This window comes from Acanthaster planci, linkage group LG17, assembly GCF_054643075.1.
Source record: "Acanthaster planci isolate LZ-2023a linkage group LG17, COTS_SCS, whole genome shotgun sequence".
Taxonomy (NCBI): Eukaryota; Metazoa; Echinodermata; class Asteroidea; order Valvatida; family Acanthasteridae; genus Acanthaster; species Acanthaster planci.
The window spans coordinates 10,448,548-10,466,413 of NC_141793.1; the positions used below are offsets into that span (position 1 = coordinate 10,448,548).

General features: G+C 42.9%; 1 protein-coding gene across 4 annotated transcripts in view; it reads left to right on the forward strand.

Moving 5' to 3' along the window:
• LOC110973503 (major facilitator superfamily domain-containing protein 6-like) overlaps window positions 1-17,866 on the forward strand; it is a 32,918-nt gene that overhangs the window by 5,004 nt on the left and 10,048 nt on the right. The window contains exons 1-2 of one of the 4 annotated variants that reach the window (XM_022224373.2): window positions 7,457-7,820; window positions 16,611-17,761. In XM_022224373.2, coding sequence (XP_022080065.1) covers window positions 16,641-17,761 — 1,121 coding nt within the window. In that variant the 5' untranslated portion in view covers window positions 7,457-7,820; window positions 16,611-16,640. Of the gene's footprint in view, window positions 1-7,456; window positions 7,821-16,610; window positions 17,762-17,866 lie in introns of those variants that run through there. The other 3 variants (XM_022224372.2, XM_022224371.2, XM_022224374.2) reach the window with 3 other exon arrangements.

The following is a 17,866-nucleotide window of genomic DNA, read 5'->3' on the forward strand; positions in this document are numbered from 1 at the left end:
CACACTTTGCACAACAACAACCAACTGCATAACTTCTCACACTTACTATAACATAGTAATTCTCTTGTGATGTATATGTACACATGCCAAAGAGAATTTGTAATTTGGCGCTGCACAGAGATTGCCCCGCCCCTTTTACAAACAAAATTTCTTTCTTTATAAACGGAGGTGACTGTCTTCCAGCGGACAAGACAAGCCTGTTTGTTTGTTGTTGTTGTTGTGTTTTTGTTGGGTTATTGGGGTGTTTGTTTGTTTTGTTTTGTTTTGTTTTGTTTTGTTTAGTTTTGTTTTGTTTTTAATAGAGTGTTTTCGCATCATTGTCATAAAATGACAAAAATGATGGTTCAGCTGCAACTAAATTGAGGTTTACCAACTACCAAATGAAAGTAATTGTCATTTTAGTCTATTTTTATGACAGAGCCGCTACTTGGCGTTCCATAGGATGTTAACCACAGAATAGTACCATTCACAAAAAAAAGATGCATGTACCTTTGGCTAAAGTACGTTGTTAATGAAATCTACACACGTTTAATTGATGGGAAACGCTGTATGGGCTCAAAGGACAAGTGGGTTCACGGGCTGTCGAGGTGAATTAAGGGGCAATCAATTAAACAATGAAGTTGTCTTGGCGAACTTGGGTACGGAGAAATGGCTTTTTATCCACATACTTTGTTTGGCTCGAGAAATTCCGTGGGTGGTTTTTATTTGATGAAGGGGTTGGCCTACGCTGTATGATCAGTGGGATTTTGTCCAGTGCCGTCAGAGAACGCTGGATTTAAGTTAAACTCTTGACGACGGATTGATGAGGGTTTGGATTTTGTGGTACATGTTTGTGCTTTGGGTGTCGGTTTGCATTGGAGGGTAGGTTTTGACTTTGGAGTTGGGGTGGTGGATTAGGGCCTTGGCTGCGGAAGGAAAAAAAATAGGGTTCTCGTTGGGGCACATTTGGATTGAGCTTGAGGTCGGAGGGAGTTTGATTGGGCTGGGTTGGGCTCAGCTGGGTTTGTCTGAATGAAACTAGGCAGACTTTGGTCAAGTTAAGGTAGATTCATTGGGTGATGCTGACCTGGGTTGGGTTATGTTCGACCTTCTCATGATGTTGATTGGCTTCAAACTAGATGGTGTAGTTTGTGACTTATCCTGAGAATTGCTCACTCAAGTCATATGTCTTGGACTTAAGTCGGACTCGAGTCTCTATTTTTGTGACTTGTGACTTGACTTGGAGTTGCAAAAAATGACTTGCTGCCACCTCTGTTGATCCTGTATAAAATATGTTATCCACTTCATTGTTGATTTTCAAATCAAAGGAGGACAATACCTAAAACAGAATAGGTCTTTAGCAATGATCTCACGAGTATCAAGTCTTTGAATGTGAGCAACCTGTAGTGGACGTGATTTTTCAAATGTCGCATAACCTATTTGCATGTTAATGGTTGGCGCAGACAAACATGCGTTCATTGAATTCCAACGACGGTCACGTGCGGGAAAGCTGAATGTACCGAATAACATTAATTTTGTGTGATTCTAACAGGGGAGACTATCAGCAGGCAATGCAGAATGATGCGCACAATATATAAAAATATCAATTTTTGATGCTCCAGTAGGAGAGGAAACTTTAACCTTTGCATTAAAATGAATTGCATTTAATACCTTTTTTAAATGCAATAACTTGAATCAAAGCCAGGGATCACCTAGCTCACTCTTGCTGAAGCTTTGACATTTCTCTGTTAGTCTGTGGGATGTAGTAACATATGACTCTTTGTACCGTTGTGATCGACTATAAATTAGTGTAAGTGGGTTTTTAAAAAGGCGATCAATTAGATACGGATTGCCAGTCAAAGTCAAAGTTTTCTTTTACTTGCAGCGTAGATCCTATATTGAGTTTGGGGTTTCCTGAAGTTGCCATTCGGTTCCATTCGGAGGAATCGGAAAGCGGGGTCGTACTTATTTCGGCCAGGTTTGGTACTTTCAGTCAGCCATCAATGTATTTAATTTTCCTGGGAAATGATCCGCACGTAGCCTGGTAATTAATGCTAGAGAGGAAAATTTTATCACGTCTGACGCCGAGGGAAAAGATACCGGATACACTTTGCATTCTCCTCTGGTATGTTGGTATACAGTCCACCCATCAATGCTTTGTAGCATGGTTACGTAAATGCTATCTGCCTCGACAAGAAACACTCCCTCATCGGTTGAAAATAGCTGCGTTTGTTGGGAGTGTTCAAATTTGTTGGTAGCGATGCGACCGTGACGCGTGCATTTCCTAGTCGTTTGTCAACCAGGGAAGTTCAGTTCCGACCCAAAGACCCTGCTTTGCAAAGAAATAGCGCCCTCTTTATATATTTGCGACGAGTGGGTAACAAGTGTTAAGCATCTCACAACGGGTTTTTCAGCTACTTGTGGAAAACCTAAGTTGTGCACTTCTTTATGCCCTTCTCAGAAAACTCACATAAACAAAGCAAAACATAAATAACATGCTGACTGATGAATAAAATGAATATTTCATTGACAATTCGTGAGTTTTAGTATTTAGGTTGTCTTTTTTTTTTTGTTTCCAGCGATTGTTTGAGATCCTGCACCAAGTGTGATATTAAAACTAAGTGTCTTGGTTTCCAATTTAGGAAAAGCCTGTGGATTTTTCATCCGGCCCAGCCATTATGGAGGAGATTCGCCTTCAGCATTTTTGTTCCTTTGTCAAAGTAATTGAAAATTTCCCTCCAGCGTCCCGTGCCCATTACCAAGCGGATACATTGCCTGAAAATGGTATAAACTTTGCCTTGATTCTTCCCCGATTTCCCCCCCCCGGGCGTCCTCTAATGGATATCAGACCGCCAAGCGAATGACAGTAAATTCCCCACGGAGGGTGGCGGACCGCAAGCCCCGTTGAAATTCAGGGGGCTTTGCTGCAGCTGTAGATGCGCGCTGCTAGCGCACAGCGCTACGGACCACGTATACCAGGCCGATTAATTCTAAATGGCTGATCATTCGTTCTGTGTGGGACGTCATTTGTATTAATTTAAGGAGAGATCGCAGAATTTCTGACAGACAAACAGTGATTTGTTGGGTTTGGATCGTCAATAATATATTTTATTCCTCGTGCAAGGAGGTATAGTGTCCCTTCTTCTGCAATTTAAACCCCAGACTACAAAGGGATCATATTCCCACTACAATTAGCAGTTGCCACAGATTGAATAATGACGGGCAGGCCCATTAATGCAATAATAAACTCCTTCGAATTCTCAGTGTAAAGGAAGAATTGGACGAGTAAGGCACTGAATATCACAGGAGGACACCTGCCAATTAACATACGTTCGTTTCCCCTTTTGTTACTAATCAAGCACATGACCGTCGGGGTGGACTAAGACAGGCCGCAATTTTCTAGGCAACGGAGGATCCTTTGGTTGGAACTGAACTTCGCTGGTTCACGAACAACTATGCACGCGCTACGGTTGCGTCACTACCAACAAAATGAACGCTCCCATCATGTATGGCTTTCCAACCGATGAGGGAGTGCTTCTTCTCGAGGTGGACAGGGGCTTTCGCAAACCATACACGGACTATGCCTTCTTATCAAAATAGCTGCACGGAGGCAGTGGACGTTCCATTCATGAGATGACAATAATAAGGACCGCACTAGTGGCTTTCCACATAAATTATATCTATAAACTCTGATCACAATCTGGTGTCTTGCGCATGTTTGCATGTTTGATGCACTACTCTGGACACATCCCACAAGTTGATCTCGACACCAAAGCGCCGCCCACTATGGATCTGCTGTCTTCAGAGTTTATAACTCCATAATAGAAAACGTATGTTTGGTTGCAGTCCAAATTCGGCACACCCCATATGCTGTTGGCCTAAGATGGAAATGTTTCCACATAGTAAAGTTGTATATTACAGGCATATGGGAATTTCGATATCATGGACGACGCTTGCAACAGACGAATTGAAACTTGAATCGCCGATATTGTTCTCTAGACCAAGCTCTGTCAACTTGACCAAGTTCGGCTCTTAAAAAAAGACGCCATACCGAGTATGCTTTCGAGTTACACGAAGAAAGATTCGACGTATCAAGTGGCGTAGGTACTCTCTAGCCTGCTCATTGTCTTCCTGGAATGTAGGGCAAGAAACGTCCGAAAGGAATTAAGGGAGAGTTCGAAACTAGACCAAGTACCACAGATGAATAAGACGGGAAGCTTTCAGCAACACCTGCGCAGTCCAACTAGCTAAAGCCTCCTCAGACAGATACGGAATATCGGCTAACAGTTATGGCAGCGCTTTCGGATCTTTGTTTTCGATTCCCCTCATTGATTCATCGAACCTGTTGTAAATTGCTCGAGGGGTTTGTGCGCGTGGGGGAAAATTTCAGTCAATTCATGATGATGGGGCAACACGTGTTGCTAATGCTAGTGTTGCTAGGCTATCATTAAAAGGGGGCGTTAACTGAAGGACTCCAGGCATCGGTATGGACTTTCCTTAAGAGTTTAAAACCACATTTGTTTTTATCAAAAATGAAAGAAGTGCAGGAATGTTGAAGCCTAAAACCTGGTATTTACTTCCACCGATACCGCCTACAGATATTATTCAGGTGATAAATACATGCTTGGCAGTTATGAAAACGTTTAGTTCAGGTCAGTCCAAGAGAATGGATGCAACTAATGCCCGAGCTGAATTATGAGAGTCGATTCTCCTGAGCCGGCTTTTAACGTTAATTAAGATAAGCCAAGCACATAGGCCTATTTATTCCCATTCCTAAATGCATTTTGAGTAAGAAAGTTGAAACAAGTTTAAACATTAAAAAAAGTCAAACGATTTTGTTCAAAGTTTTTACTTCCTTTTTTAAAACACCCCTTTATGACGTGCGTACTGTAAGTAGCTGTACTTCAATCTCCTTATATGGAAATATGCGACGTACGCCGTATGGTGGCGCAGAATACGATGAACCAGCCCATGCTCTATCACTCGTTTAAGACCGGCCACGTGACGACCTCTTGAGCTATAGGAATTGCGTAACATGTGTTTGGTATTTATTTTCATTATTTTACCGTGTTTAAGTGCGCCTGAGCATTTCCAGTCAAGAGTTATACACTTTGAAGTACCGTAATGGCAAAATATCAAGTTTTCGATCGACGTATGATGCCAGCATTTTGGAGCATCTCACTACGTGGTAGTAACTCGTGAAATGTGTGTCGTTGCAATGTGTAGTGTGAAAGTGATAACCAAAAATGAAGACCAAACCCAGTTTATGGTTTGGGCTATTTGACAGACATGCAAAGAATGGCTTTAAATCTCAAGTTTTTCATCCAATTTACACGACCAAGATGGGGAGGAAGGGCTGAATGTGGTCTTAGGTTGCAGTGAGAAGGTTTTAAAAGGCAACAGCAAAACCAAATCAAACAGGAAATTAAACGCTCCCACCCACAGGCTTAACTTAACAATTATAACAGGCATTACAAACCTGAACTGTGTTGCTGTTGAGCATCGAATGAAAGAAAAGGGCCACTGGGTCAAATAAGGAAATGTTTTATGCCATTTTTGGATGATTTGTTTGAACTAGACTCTTCAAAATGAGTGGTACCGTCCATTACTCTGTGACTTTACTAGACATTTGGTGGAAAGGGTGAAACAGTGTTAATCGCAAACAAGCCGTGCAGAGCTTTAGGCTTGATGGTCATGCCAGCAGGAGATTGACTGAGATGGAATAAACAGGTTCATCTTTATCTACTCGAATATCCTCGATTCCATCAACCACAATCCCTGGCTTTCCACTTGAAATTCAAATAGTGTCACGAGCACGTCCCTGTGGCGTTCACTGATGCATAGAAATCCTTAAAATACACACGATGAAGTAAAAGTTGAGCCTTGAATTATCTTCTCATTTTTGCCAAACGGAGTAGCAAATTATGCGGTTGCACAGGACTCAGTTTCTTCATGAGTGCTAAGTATCAAGATTGTATTCATTATTCCCATAATGGAACGACCATGCTGTATTTTGAGCTTAATGGGAGATACATTATACCAGGCAAGACATGGGACGCAGGGGTGCCCCCCTTACCTGTCCAATCCCTATACACCCTCTAGGCTATTGTTACCTAACACCCCCCCCAAAAAAAAGTCCGTAAAGAATTTCTGAGATTCCGATTAAACAATGACCAACTCAAAGGCGGGGGGGGGGGTTCTCCGTCCCATATCTTGCTTCAAATGAGACACATTGACATTATTATCAGTCACACATGAATAGGTATTTCTTTTTGGTTACTTCCTTTCGTCTCCATTTGAGTCCACGTTACGGGTCCTGAATTAAAAACAATACTCCTGTGTAGACCCTGCATGTTACTGATAACACCAGTATTCATGGTGAATTGACTGCTACCAACTATCTTTTTCGAAGGTCGCCGTTGAGATTTCCAGCACAAGCTTTTGTTGCGGAAACGTACACATGGCAAATCATCGTCGATATACTGCCGTGATGGATTTGCCTGTATTTTTCCATGCAAATTGGAATCCTGAGCCCCTGTCATCAGGGAAACAGACTCAATCAAAATGGATATGAAAAGAAGGCAGATGCGACCGAAAAAATAACTTTAAACATGGTCCTTTAAACGTCAAAGGGTGCTGATTTTTACCTTTTAACCTTTTTCTACCGTTTAAATGGTAGACTTTAGTAAGGAAAGTAAACAAAAAATCCTCCTCGCCTGAAAAGGAGCTCTGAGATTAAAATGAATCTAGGAAAGATTCATGGAGTCCATCGATAATATGGTCGAATCACAAAAGTGTGCCTCCAAGAGTTTGCTATGCGTTGACTAGTCACAGTGCACGAAATCTGTCGACCCTTTCCAAACGCGCATTGGGTTGACAGATTTCGCGCACACTGATTAGTTAAAGCGTTGCAATCTCCTGGAGGCGCACTATTGTGAATCGCCCGTATTATATCAACATGTTTCTACTAATAGGTACTTCCGAAAAATAGTTTGGAGAATATTAACCAAAATGCCGAGTGAATTTTTTTTTAATCAGAATAACTCATCACTCCCTGTGAGTAAGACCTTTTCTGTCGCAAACCCACTCCATTAACACTCCTACCGTACGAACCATTAAAAATGATTTTCAATTTAGGGTAATCGAGGCATTTGGCGGCCTGACATTTACCCATCCTATTAAGCGCCTAAGCTCCGCGTTCCCGAGTAACGAAATGCAGTTCCCGATCAAGTGGGAGGGGCGTCACAGAGTTACGTGCATGGGCGGAGCCTTTGGGTAGGGGGTTGGATTGCAGAGAAGACGATAGTTAGTGACTCGCTCCGGTAAACTTGCATGCCGACGGAATGATAAATTGTTGGCAGAACTGCTGCGCATGACAAATGTACAGCTATGGATCAATGTCAATATGCTAGCGCTAATTAAAAAAAAAAAAAGAAGCGCCGAACGGGAGAGGAAGAGATCAGCGTATAAAAGCTAATGAACCCCCAGTGCACACTAACTAAGAGCTAATGTTGATTTGGGCCCGGTGTACAAAAAAAAAAGAAAAAAGAGTTGGGATAACAGAAACCAAGAGCAGCGGGATTTTGCTGACGTAGTGCTGGAGCCGGAGGGTACTGTTGGTAAATTTGCCCCACGGACGTGCAAACAGTTGGGTGTCTTCCCAGCGGTGAATTGGCTTAGTGGTCTGCAGTCGGCGACGGAGCGTTTTATAACATCGCTCAGAGGAGGCGAGAAGTCGTCCTCTGTCCCTCTCGTGGTGTAATTTTCATCCACACAGTGTGTCCAGTTCCTGACTGGTCTGAGAAAGCGTACTTCGCATCCTGCAAGCTCCTCGAGATAAGGTAAGGCCAGGACTTTGGGTTGGAAACCGAGAGTCGAAATGGAAAGATTGTTTTCTTCTTCGAAATGTGGTGCATGCTTCGCGGAGACACAGTCTTCAAGCCGAACCGCATAGGACGTGATGTGCGCGCCGCGGGCCTGTATGTATTTCCGTCGCACATGATTCTCCCATGCCATTTTTCAAAAAGTCATTTTTATTCTTTCTTTCAAACGAAGAAAACTCGTTACAACCACCCATTGCCTGCAAAGCAATCGGTTGAATCTTCAGTCAACACGTTAACTGCTTTGGCGCTTAAATGCTGCTCCTTTGAACAATTTTCGTTACTTACGGAGAAAGAAAAATGTTTCTTCTCAAAAAATCAATTCTCAATTCTCTTTTACTGCCTGCCTCTTTGCCTCCAAAGATTGACATCTAGTTCCATTATCGGCATCGCAAGTGGGTTTCTTCCTATTTAATATTGACCCATCAAAAGACAAGTCAAGGCTTATAATTTACCTGCATGATGTTCACTAATTGTGGCTGACATGATCTTGGCTAGAAATAATTACGTGGGACAGACCAATCTGAGCAATTATACTGGTTTATACTAACATAAAACATGTAGACACAAAGTTGAATTCGATTAATTGAGGGGCAAAGATTCAAATTACCTTTTTCAAATGGCACCGTATCAGGGAAATGATTACACTGAAACAATCCATTGTGTAATTGTTCTTTGTTGTTCGTTTTTTCTACATATTCTGGAAACTTGTTTTTCTCTCCACAATTGTACTATACATTTCTGGGAATTTACTGGCGGCAAAGGTGCCAGTAATGTACTATAGACAGTCACAGCTGTTTCTTAAATGATTTCTATACAACAAGCAGCCAATGAGCCAACATTTTTCGTGGTGTTTTCAGCTCATTGACAAAGATTAACTTCCACTGAAATTGCCCTTAGAAATGTCCTTTATTTAACCATCTGTGAAAATTCAGTCACTTCAACTGCTGTTGGCATGGGAACTATTGTATGTGCTGAGAAGTTTTCAATTCCACTGAAGAACAGCTAATCACTGAAAGCTTCCCTCGTGGAATTAGTCCAAGAAGCTCAGGCTAGACATCTTTGAAACGCCCTAAGTGGAATAGGGCACGTGGGCGCAAAGTGAAGAGTTGGGAAGAACGCATGCCATTCCATGGTTTATTGTACTATAGCATAGCTCGGGAAACAGGGAGTCACTTTGGCACATTTAGGATACTTTAGCTGTGCGATGGTTTGTACCAATTGTGGTTCAGAAGACGAGAACATTTCTCCTTTTTTGAGAACCAAATCTATTTGCCAAACAAAGCTATTGCCCTTGTACATGTCAACCTTCACATTCTTATGGAATCCCATAACTGCCGTTGCCCGTCGTCCGTCGCCTTTTGCTTTTTGTTGTGTCCCAATTCTGCCATTTACCAGTTCCAAACATGCCATTTTCCGTCGCCCGTTGCCAGTCGTGCGTCGCCCATCGTTTGTCGCGGATCGTCCGTCGCCCGTCGTGCGTCGCCCGTCGTCCGTGTTTTTTTTTGTCACGCTTGCGCAGTGGTATTTTTAACTCTAACCCTTGATCGTTTCACATGCACATGTACTTGTTCGATTGATCCACCATGCCTGACTCTCATTTTAGCAATATCACTAGAAGATGTATTCGTTTTTGCAGTTGCACTGAACTCCACTTGAAAGAAGAAAAAATATCCTTTCATTTTTAAAGACTGACATCGGTAAAGTGACATGTATACGAAATAGTACATTTTTTTGGGTTACATGAATAAACAAAATAGACTTTTGTTAGGGTAGATTGTTTTTATTGATAATTTAGTTAGGCCTACTCTAGACGTAACTTTACTGGTTAACAGCGTTAGGCCTATAGCCTATGTAATATTTCTGTCTGTCCCTGCACCATATCCCACAGAACTAAATGTAAATGATAAATTAAATGTAAATAATAAATTATTTACAATGTTTGATTCCTTAATATTTTTCATACGAGACGGACTGATTCAACGTTATTTTGAGGGCGGGTATACCTATGATGAAATCTGCTGTATACTCAAAATTAAACATGACTTGAGTTGCAGGTAGGCTCACAGACGTCTATTAAACAGTAACATTACTTGTTAGCCCCATAAATAATGCTGGTGTGCTGGACATCCTGCTCTCATTGGTCGTACCATGGCATAAACACCCACAAAAACCAACATGTCATATTTTTTTAAAACTTAAACCAAGTGGTAATAGCCCCCTAACAATACATTTAATAAAAAGTTTGTTATCCACAGCACTGTGCAGTATTTCTGGATTTCAAGGTGAAATTGAGGACAAAAGGGAATATCTGTATCGGTTGGCAGATTGCATTGTAGAATGTGATGAAAACAAGTCGGCACATTTTTACAGTATGCAAAATAGAATTGGACTTTGGATTAAGAAGGCCTGAACATTTTTGCTGAAAATGTTTTCCCCCAAAAAACACTTGGTTGAATTCTCAAAAAGGCAACATTTTCTTGTCAAGGGGCAGGGGTAGTCTAACATTATTGGCATTAATTATGGGACTAGTATATGTCTTGCAGGTGGGATTTGTACTTGCCTTATTGGGAAAAGATCCTTAGAAGTGAATGGAATCATCACATTGTCATTTGTTAAACCCCTGCTTTTGCAGATCCTATGCAACCCACGGGCGACGCGCGACGGGCGACGGAAAATGGCATGTTCGGAACTGGTAATTGGCAGAATTGGGACACAACAAAAAGCTAAAGGCGACGGACGACGGGCGACGGCAGATATGGAATTCCATACATTCTGGACAAAGGCTCTGTTGAATGCACAAAGTTTTTTAATCACGCAGCCAGTGTATTGCTCTAAAAATGCCCGTGCATGCTGGGAGTCATGTTTACTCTATCTCTTAAATTCGTTCCTCATATGGGAATGAACATTCCAAAATGCCTTTAAACTTCGAGAAGCAAAAAAAATTGTGTTTATTCATGTACTAGGCCCACCTAACTCCGTGATGTAGGCTCTTTTATAAATTCTGATTGTCGAGTACAAAGTTCTGCCTTAGCTAAACTAATAGGTGCCCTGAACATTACATTGTAATGGAGCCACATTCTCTGCAAGGTCAGTAACGTGCTCAGGCGATACAGCTGGTGACATTTTAATTAGCAAGCCAATCAGAGTCTATACATGTGCGTCTGAGGTTGAGCATTTCAATGAGAATGGTGGAGCAAGCTGCTGATTGGTTGATCACTGTTAGCAGACTGACTTTACCAGCATGGTGCCTCCAAAGAGGGACTAACTATTTAGACCTGACAACGTGTTTTTTATACGTATGCAGCAAGGTATGAGACGGAGAGAACCCCCCCCTGCTTTGTGTTGGTCATTGTCTCGCAGGAATCTGGGGAATTCCTTTCAGACATCTTGGGGGATGTGTTAAGTAACAATAGTCTGGAATTTGTATAGGGATTGGACATGTTGGGGGTACCCCCTCGGTCTCATTTCTTGCTGGGTATATTTTTTTTCATCAGTTCTGGAACAACATTGGACCAGTCAAATAGCACTCGTGTGTCAGAGGCTATCAAGTGTCGCAAAGATCAACCACTGGTGGGATTCTGAGGATTCTAGAATGGTTACTCGCGATGTTGGGTTATCAATTACAAAAATTAAAATGTTACACAAAAGCTCAAACGACCGGAGAAGTTGTCTAAAGCAATTAAGATTTGAAGCATTCTCTAGGAGAACACTGTTGGTTTTTTATCATGATGTCAGTTTATCAATTTTTTCTCTTTTACCAGGAAATTATCGGGCCTTTCTGTATATTCACATTACAACCCAAGAGTGTATGACATTATCCTGTAGCACAAAAATAGTTTAGCTAGAGTTTTTCTCATGTCTAGCAGATTCCGCTTTGTCTATCTGTGAAACGAGATTGACAAGCAAAAACTGTCAAAATAGAGGCAGTGCACGGCAGCTATCTTTCCGGTCAGAGCTTTTGGAATATGCACAAAAGATCTACTCATGTGTATCTCTTTGAGGAAAATACTGACTGGGAGGATAGTTGCCTGCGTAACCTCTTTAGTCTAAATCGACAGTGTGTCGGCAATTTTCATGATGGCAACCCCATTCACCAGGGTAGCGACGACTACTCTTTTTGGCAAAGAAAAAAAAACAGTATCAGCCACACGCTGCTGCCATGCATGTCAAGCAATGGTTGCTTTGAAAATTGATTGCTTTGCCTTGTCAGGCATTATGATTGTACTGTCAAGCTCCATGAACTGTCGGCAAAAACTGGTCAATTCCTCCTATCCTGACGATTGTAAAAGGAATGAAGCGTAGCCACTCGCTTAACCATGGAACTCCTCCGCTACATGTATTTCGGGATTCTTCTCCTTGTGGTTAGGAGGTGGTGGGGCGGGGGAAATCTCATGGCTTTGGTGGATGGAAAATGTGGTATGTAGATTAAGTAGAGCTGATGCATGCTGCAGTTAATTGAGGATTCGACTATCGCCAGTCGGTGACTTAATGTTAGTTATAGGAGTTTTGTAGAGTCCTGTAGTTACTGAGATCAGGTCCAAGTTGAGCAGGGAAAATAATGAATTAGCACGTCAGTAATAATTACAGGTGATTGACTGGTCTTTCGTTCAACTAGAAATCAGTGTACGATCCTTTTGAGAAAAAAAAAAGTGTGCAACGCACGAACTTGTGAGGTGAAATCGTTTGTGTATAGATCCCCCGACTTTGCGTGGTTTAAATCGTGTCGCAGGTCGACAATTTCATTTAATTTCACCTATTTTGTAGATAAGGCGAATTCTGAACAAACTGAAATTGTTTCATCAACTACTTCTGACACATTTGAGTGCAAGCATGCAAGTGCCCAGCCCGATATGCCAGTCTCAAGGAAACGAAATCTTTAACTCATTTTCACCTCTCGGATTTTGTGTTACCAGTGTCCAGTTTGTGTGTTGAAATATATTAGCCTATTGTATTGTATGTATTCCGGCCTGGTCCACCTGCCATTACTGCCTCGGTACACGAACATGTAAAATGTATTCCAGCATTTTTATTTTAGACCTGAAGAGCATGGTCCCACGCAACAGGCTTAAGTTCCCTAGCCGCCGCCAGCCAATGGCGTAGCCAATGGGGTCCTGGGGGAACGTGCCCCCCCCCCAAAAAAATCCCAGTGCCTTCCATATGCCCCCCCCGAAAAAACAGATAAATAGATATTGAACAAGGCCATATGACAAGACTAACAGAAATCTGCCCCAAAGAACCACACTACTGACAGCTGATACCCCCCGTAAGTTGCTGGTGACTCCTCCCTCTAGTAAAATCTTAGTTACGCCACTGCCACCATCTCCGCTTGCCTTAGGTCTGGACTATACGCCGTGCTACTGCCTTGCCGAACTCAAAATAATTCCATTTTTTTAAGTTCGGCACGGCAATAGCACGGCATTTAGCGCGTTTCGGCTCGGCAAATTGAATTTTGCATGGCGAGCAATTCATTTTAATTAAGTTCGGCAAGGCAGTAGCACGGCGTCTTTGGCCTTTGTAAAATGAGCTCCAAATCATATCGAAACGAGCTACGGGCACCAGGGAAATCGGTGGTTTGGTGCAGACGAAGATGAAGCGGGTCCTACAAAATCTTGGTCATACCTCAAAGTAAACTTCCTCTGCAAACCCTGAGCTTACTTTATGCACTTTCTTTCATCGACGATACTGATATCATTAGCAGGTAAAGTTATGTGTACATATTTTGATAGGACAGCCATTCTTTGCTAGGTAACAGAGAACCATTTTGTATTCAGCTTGTGGAATCGGCGACAACTCGTATTTTGAGGGAGTATTTCGTGTAGTCACTTTTGTCTCCACGGCGTAGTGGCTTTTTGACTTTGTGTATACAATTCTAAAGGGTTTACTCAATTTTGGCCTGTGTACCGATTGTAATGACTGAAATCTGTCGGTCAGGTGGTTTCTCAGGAGCAGTGGTTCTAGCGATTTTATCTGCCTAGAAAGTGCCTTTTTGGCGTTTACAGTACCACGGATTGAGACGTGCATTTTGACCAAGATGTGTAATGATTGCAAAGCGATTTTTTTAACACAGTCCTATCTGTGAGAGAGATAGAGATTATAGTGTTGCAAACACAATGAACATCTGACAAAAGAGGTGTGGTGCAATAACAATGGACGCTCGTTGTAAGTGCACCATGTTTCTTTTGTTAAATGTTCGTAGCGAAATAGACTTTACTGTGGAGCGGTGATTATCGACCTTAATAGCGATGTCCACATTCAGCGATTTTTTGTACACAGTTTTGTGGAGTTCATCTTTTCATGTCTTATGTAGATTTCATTTCCCTTGAAATAGTGTTTAGCAATGGTTACAGTAGTTATCTCTTTGTAAACAGTTCTATTAGCTTTTTTTGAAGCGTTGCGGACACAATAGCAGGGCAGTACTGGAAATGGGCACAGTTTGGAGTAAACAACGTTTTTTCCCAAACCGGGTAGTGTGTTACTTCTGTGTCCGCGATACGTCGAATAGACTGATGGAGTACAGCTTGTAGACATCCCATATCCCTTGCAATTAAACTAGGTGACTTTGTGCACAGTTGTATGGATTTGTGATTTGGGACCCCTTTAAGCGATCGCCACGACTGCAAGAGGAAATGTGCGTAAACTTTCTACACTGAGTCGATGATCCACAGCTCAACTTTCCTATGAAGACTGGAACCTCAATAACAATAACAGAAATCATCAAGGTAGTCTAAGAATAGTCATTTGTGAGTCTGTGTAATTCATGTGACTTAACTGTTTAGGTATTTACTACGTGACTTGTAATTTCTTTGGGTAAAATAACCTATAGTAATTACCGTCCTGTCATGAATCAAAATTAGGAATGGGAAATGTTGGCGTGGCTATAGTCACAACAGTGATAATAGGTTTGGATGTTGAGCTATGCAGAACTGTTTGGACAGAGTTGTGACATGGTGTCTCCATTGTTGGAACCAAAATTGGTGGATTATGCGTCAATGCACATTGGCAATACGCACAATGGACAGCTACATGCTGTACTGCACACATAAATGAACAGCCATGTTTTGGTTCCTAAGTGTGAAGTTAGCGCTGCTCTGTCAATTTGGAGCTCTTCCTTAAATAGAAGTTTTTTTGTGCTTTCTCGCGCTTTCTAGGGAACAGTGACTTTTGACCTGTAAAGCAACTGTGTCGTGATTCGTATACATAGTTCAACGCAATAAGGGCCTTAATGACTTTGTGCACAGTTCTAATGAATGATTTTTTTAGGGGGGGCGTGTAGCGATTGTATAATGATTTGTTTTATGAGGTTCTGTGGGGTATTGCTTGTGATTTCATCTCCCTATGGCTTTTTTGACTTAGTGTACTTAGTGATTTCATCTCTCTTGCAAAAGGTTACATGACTTTCTGCACATTTCAGTGGAGTCAGGTTGGCAAGGTAGTTCTTTCCTCGCCTTCCACCTCTGTGGTCCCGGGTTCGATTCCCAGCCCTGTCCACATGTGGATCGGTTTTTTAGTCCCTACCTGACTCCGTGGGTTTACCCAGAATATTCCTTTGGGGTTCTCTTCCCACCTCTAAAACTGTAATTGCTTCTTACTGTCTCCCCTTTACTGATGTCAACTTGGTGAATGTGGGTCGTTTTGCAGCTGTCCGAGCCGCCCTTGTATGCCATCGGCTCAACCATGTTTAAATGTGTTCATTGTTCCACACTTAATGTCTTCATTGTACAGTGCATTTTAATATATCTATATAAAATTGGCGCTTTATAAATGAATAAGTTATTATTATCAATATTGTTATTCTCTACACTTAGAGCGATCTTCGCAGTAGTGATTTATATGCTATAGGTAGAGTGCTCCCAGGGATTTCTTTCCCCTTGCAATAACGTTTCATGACTTTGTGCACAGCGCTACGGTATAGTGATTTTGGAACCTGCTGATATCGTCATGATGGTAAAAGTGACTGCCTGTAAAGCTTAGTTTCCATATCGACGTAAGAAACTCAGAGAGCAACGCAATCAAGACGCAAAATGTAACGCAGACAAATGGAAACATGTCAAACGGAAGTGTCGCCAATAACCCAGACATACGCAAACCAGCTCCAGGCAGATCTGCAAAGTTGAGCCCGGTTCAACTTTGCCGACTGTCTGCGTTGAGTCGCTTAGTAGGCCTAGCATCTATACCGACACGCACGCTGGCATGGCGGGTGGACAACGACGCTCCTCTCCCTTAGTACAATTTATTTTCATTGTCAATTTTCTCCTCATAACAAGCGCATGCAGCCTCAATTTTCAACAAAATAGCTGACCATAAACAAAATACACCGAACCATAGTATCAGTTTAGCTTTAACAGGTGGTGTTGCCACTTAAAAGGCATCTTATGTTAAAATTTTTCTATGTTAAAAAGCTTCGGACGCCAGTTTGTTAATTGTTTTGTGGAAAGACGCCGTGCAGCGTCTCTTCCACGACTGTCTGTGTCTTAACGCTATGCGCGCCGTCGGAACCAAATGGCTCCTGTCTGATACAGTGTGTTGTGTCTGTGCGGCAATTCTATTTGAAGTCTGCTTGTGAAGGGTCCTTTCTGTCACTTGTTATTGTAATGTTTCTTATTTTAATGTGATAAAGTATATCTGATGTGCTATATTGCTTTCAGTACACTAATACGGCAGGACACATCTTTACGATCTGGTGAACAGATTTGCTCTTTTTTGTTTTACTTCATCATTGATTCACTGATATGCTGTTTCCTTTCTCAGTAGAAGTTTGCACTGCCTAGGGAGACGAACATGGAAGGGGACAACATAGACCGGGCCCGTCTTCTTGATCGGTACACCGAGGCGTTGGACCAAATTGAGAGGAACATAAGGGAAACCAAGCATACGGATGACATCCCGAAGAAGCCGGTTCTGGAGCAGTTGGCAGACAAGGCGTCAACCGACGACGACGAGGCCGGCTGCGGGGCCAAAGCGAAGCTGTGCCAACCCTGCACCGTCGAGTATTCCACGCTCAAGTTCAAGGCCTTCTTCTTCCTGTTCAAGGGGAGCAAGTCCTGCATCGTGCCCTTCCTGCCCGTCTACTACCAGCAGCTGGGGCTCGTAGCCAGCCAAATCGGCCTGCTCCAGAGCTGCTCTCCCTTCACCCAGATCCCCCTGATGATGGCCATCACGTGTCTGGCCGACCGGCTTAACATGCGTAAGACCCTCATCGTCATCAGCCTGGTGGGCTGGATTCTTGGCATCAGCCTGATAGCACTGGTGCCCGCGCCCGCCCACCAGTCGTGCGAGGCAATCTTCGCACGCTTAAAGGAAGAGCACAAGCCCAGCTTCAACGTCAGTAACTGCGTGACCAACGCCACCAACGCCCTGATATTCCCAGTCGAGGTGGACCCAGGTCTGTCATCGATCCCCGAGAGGACTACCAATACTTCCCGAGTTTTGGACACCCCCTCCTACCAACCAAACGTGTCCCTGGACTTCGGAGAGTATCTTCAAACTTCGATGCCGATCGGTCTCCCACCCAGACCACTCAACTTTTCCAGGGACCTCATCTACGCGCCCCTGGAACAGATCCTCCCGGGAACCCACAGGAAGTTCGCCAGCCGCTTCACACACTCGCCGTTCGGGCCCGTGCACCGCATATACAGCCCCTACCACTTCAACAAGCGTGATGTTAACGGCTCAAGCCTGGAGGACGCCGTGACTCTGACGGAGTACGACTGGCTCTACCGACCTGCGGACCTCAAGAATCTCTTCATCGTCTTCTTGCTCCTCAGCGTCTTCGGCTCCGTGTTCCAGGGCCCTGTGCACGCGCTTAGCAACGCCGCTGTGTTAGACAGTCTATACATCAAGGGGAACACGGTGGATTACGGCTACCAGAAGGCGTTTGGCCCCGTCGGGGCTGCTATCGGGTGAGCTATAATCCAACACGAACATTTTCAATGCACGTCATTGAGGGCGTTGTGATCCCAAAACAAAAGTTGAAATATGCAATAATTTTAATCCGTCACCTGATC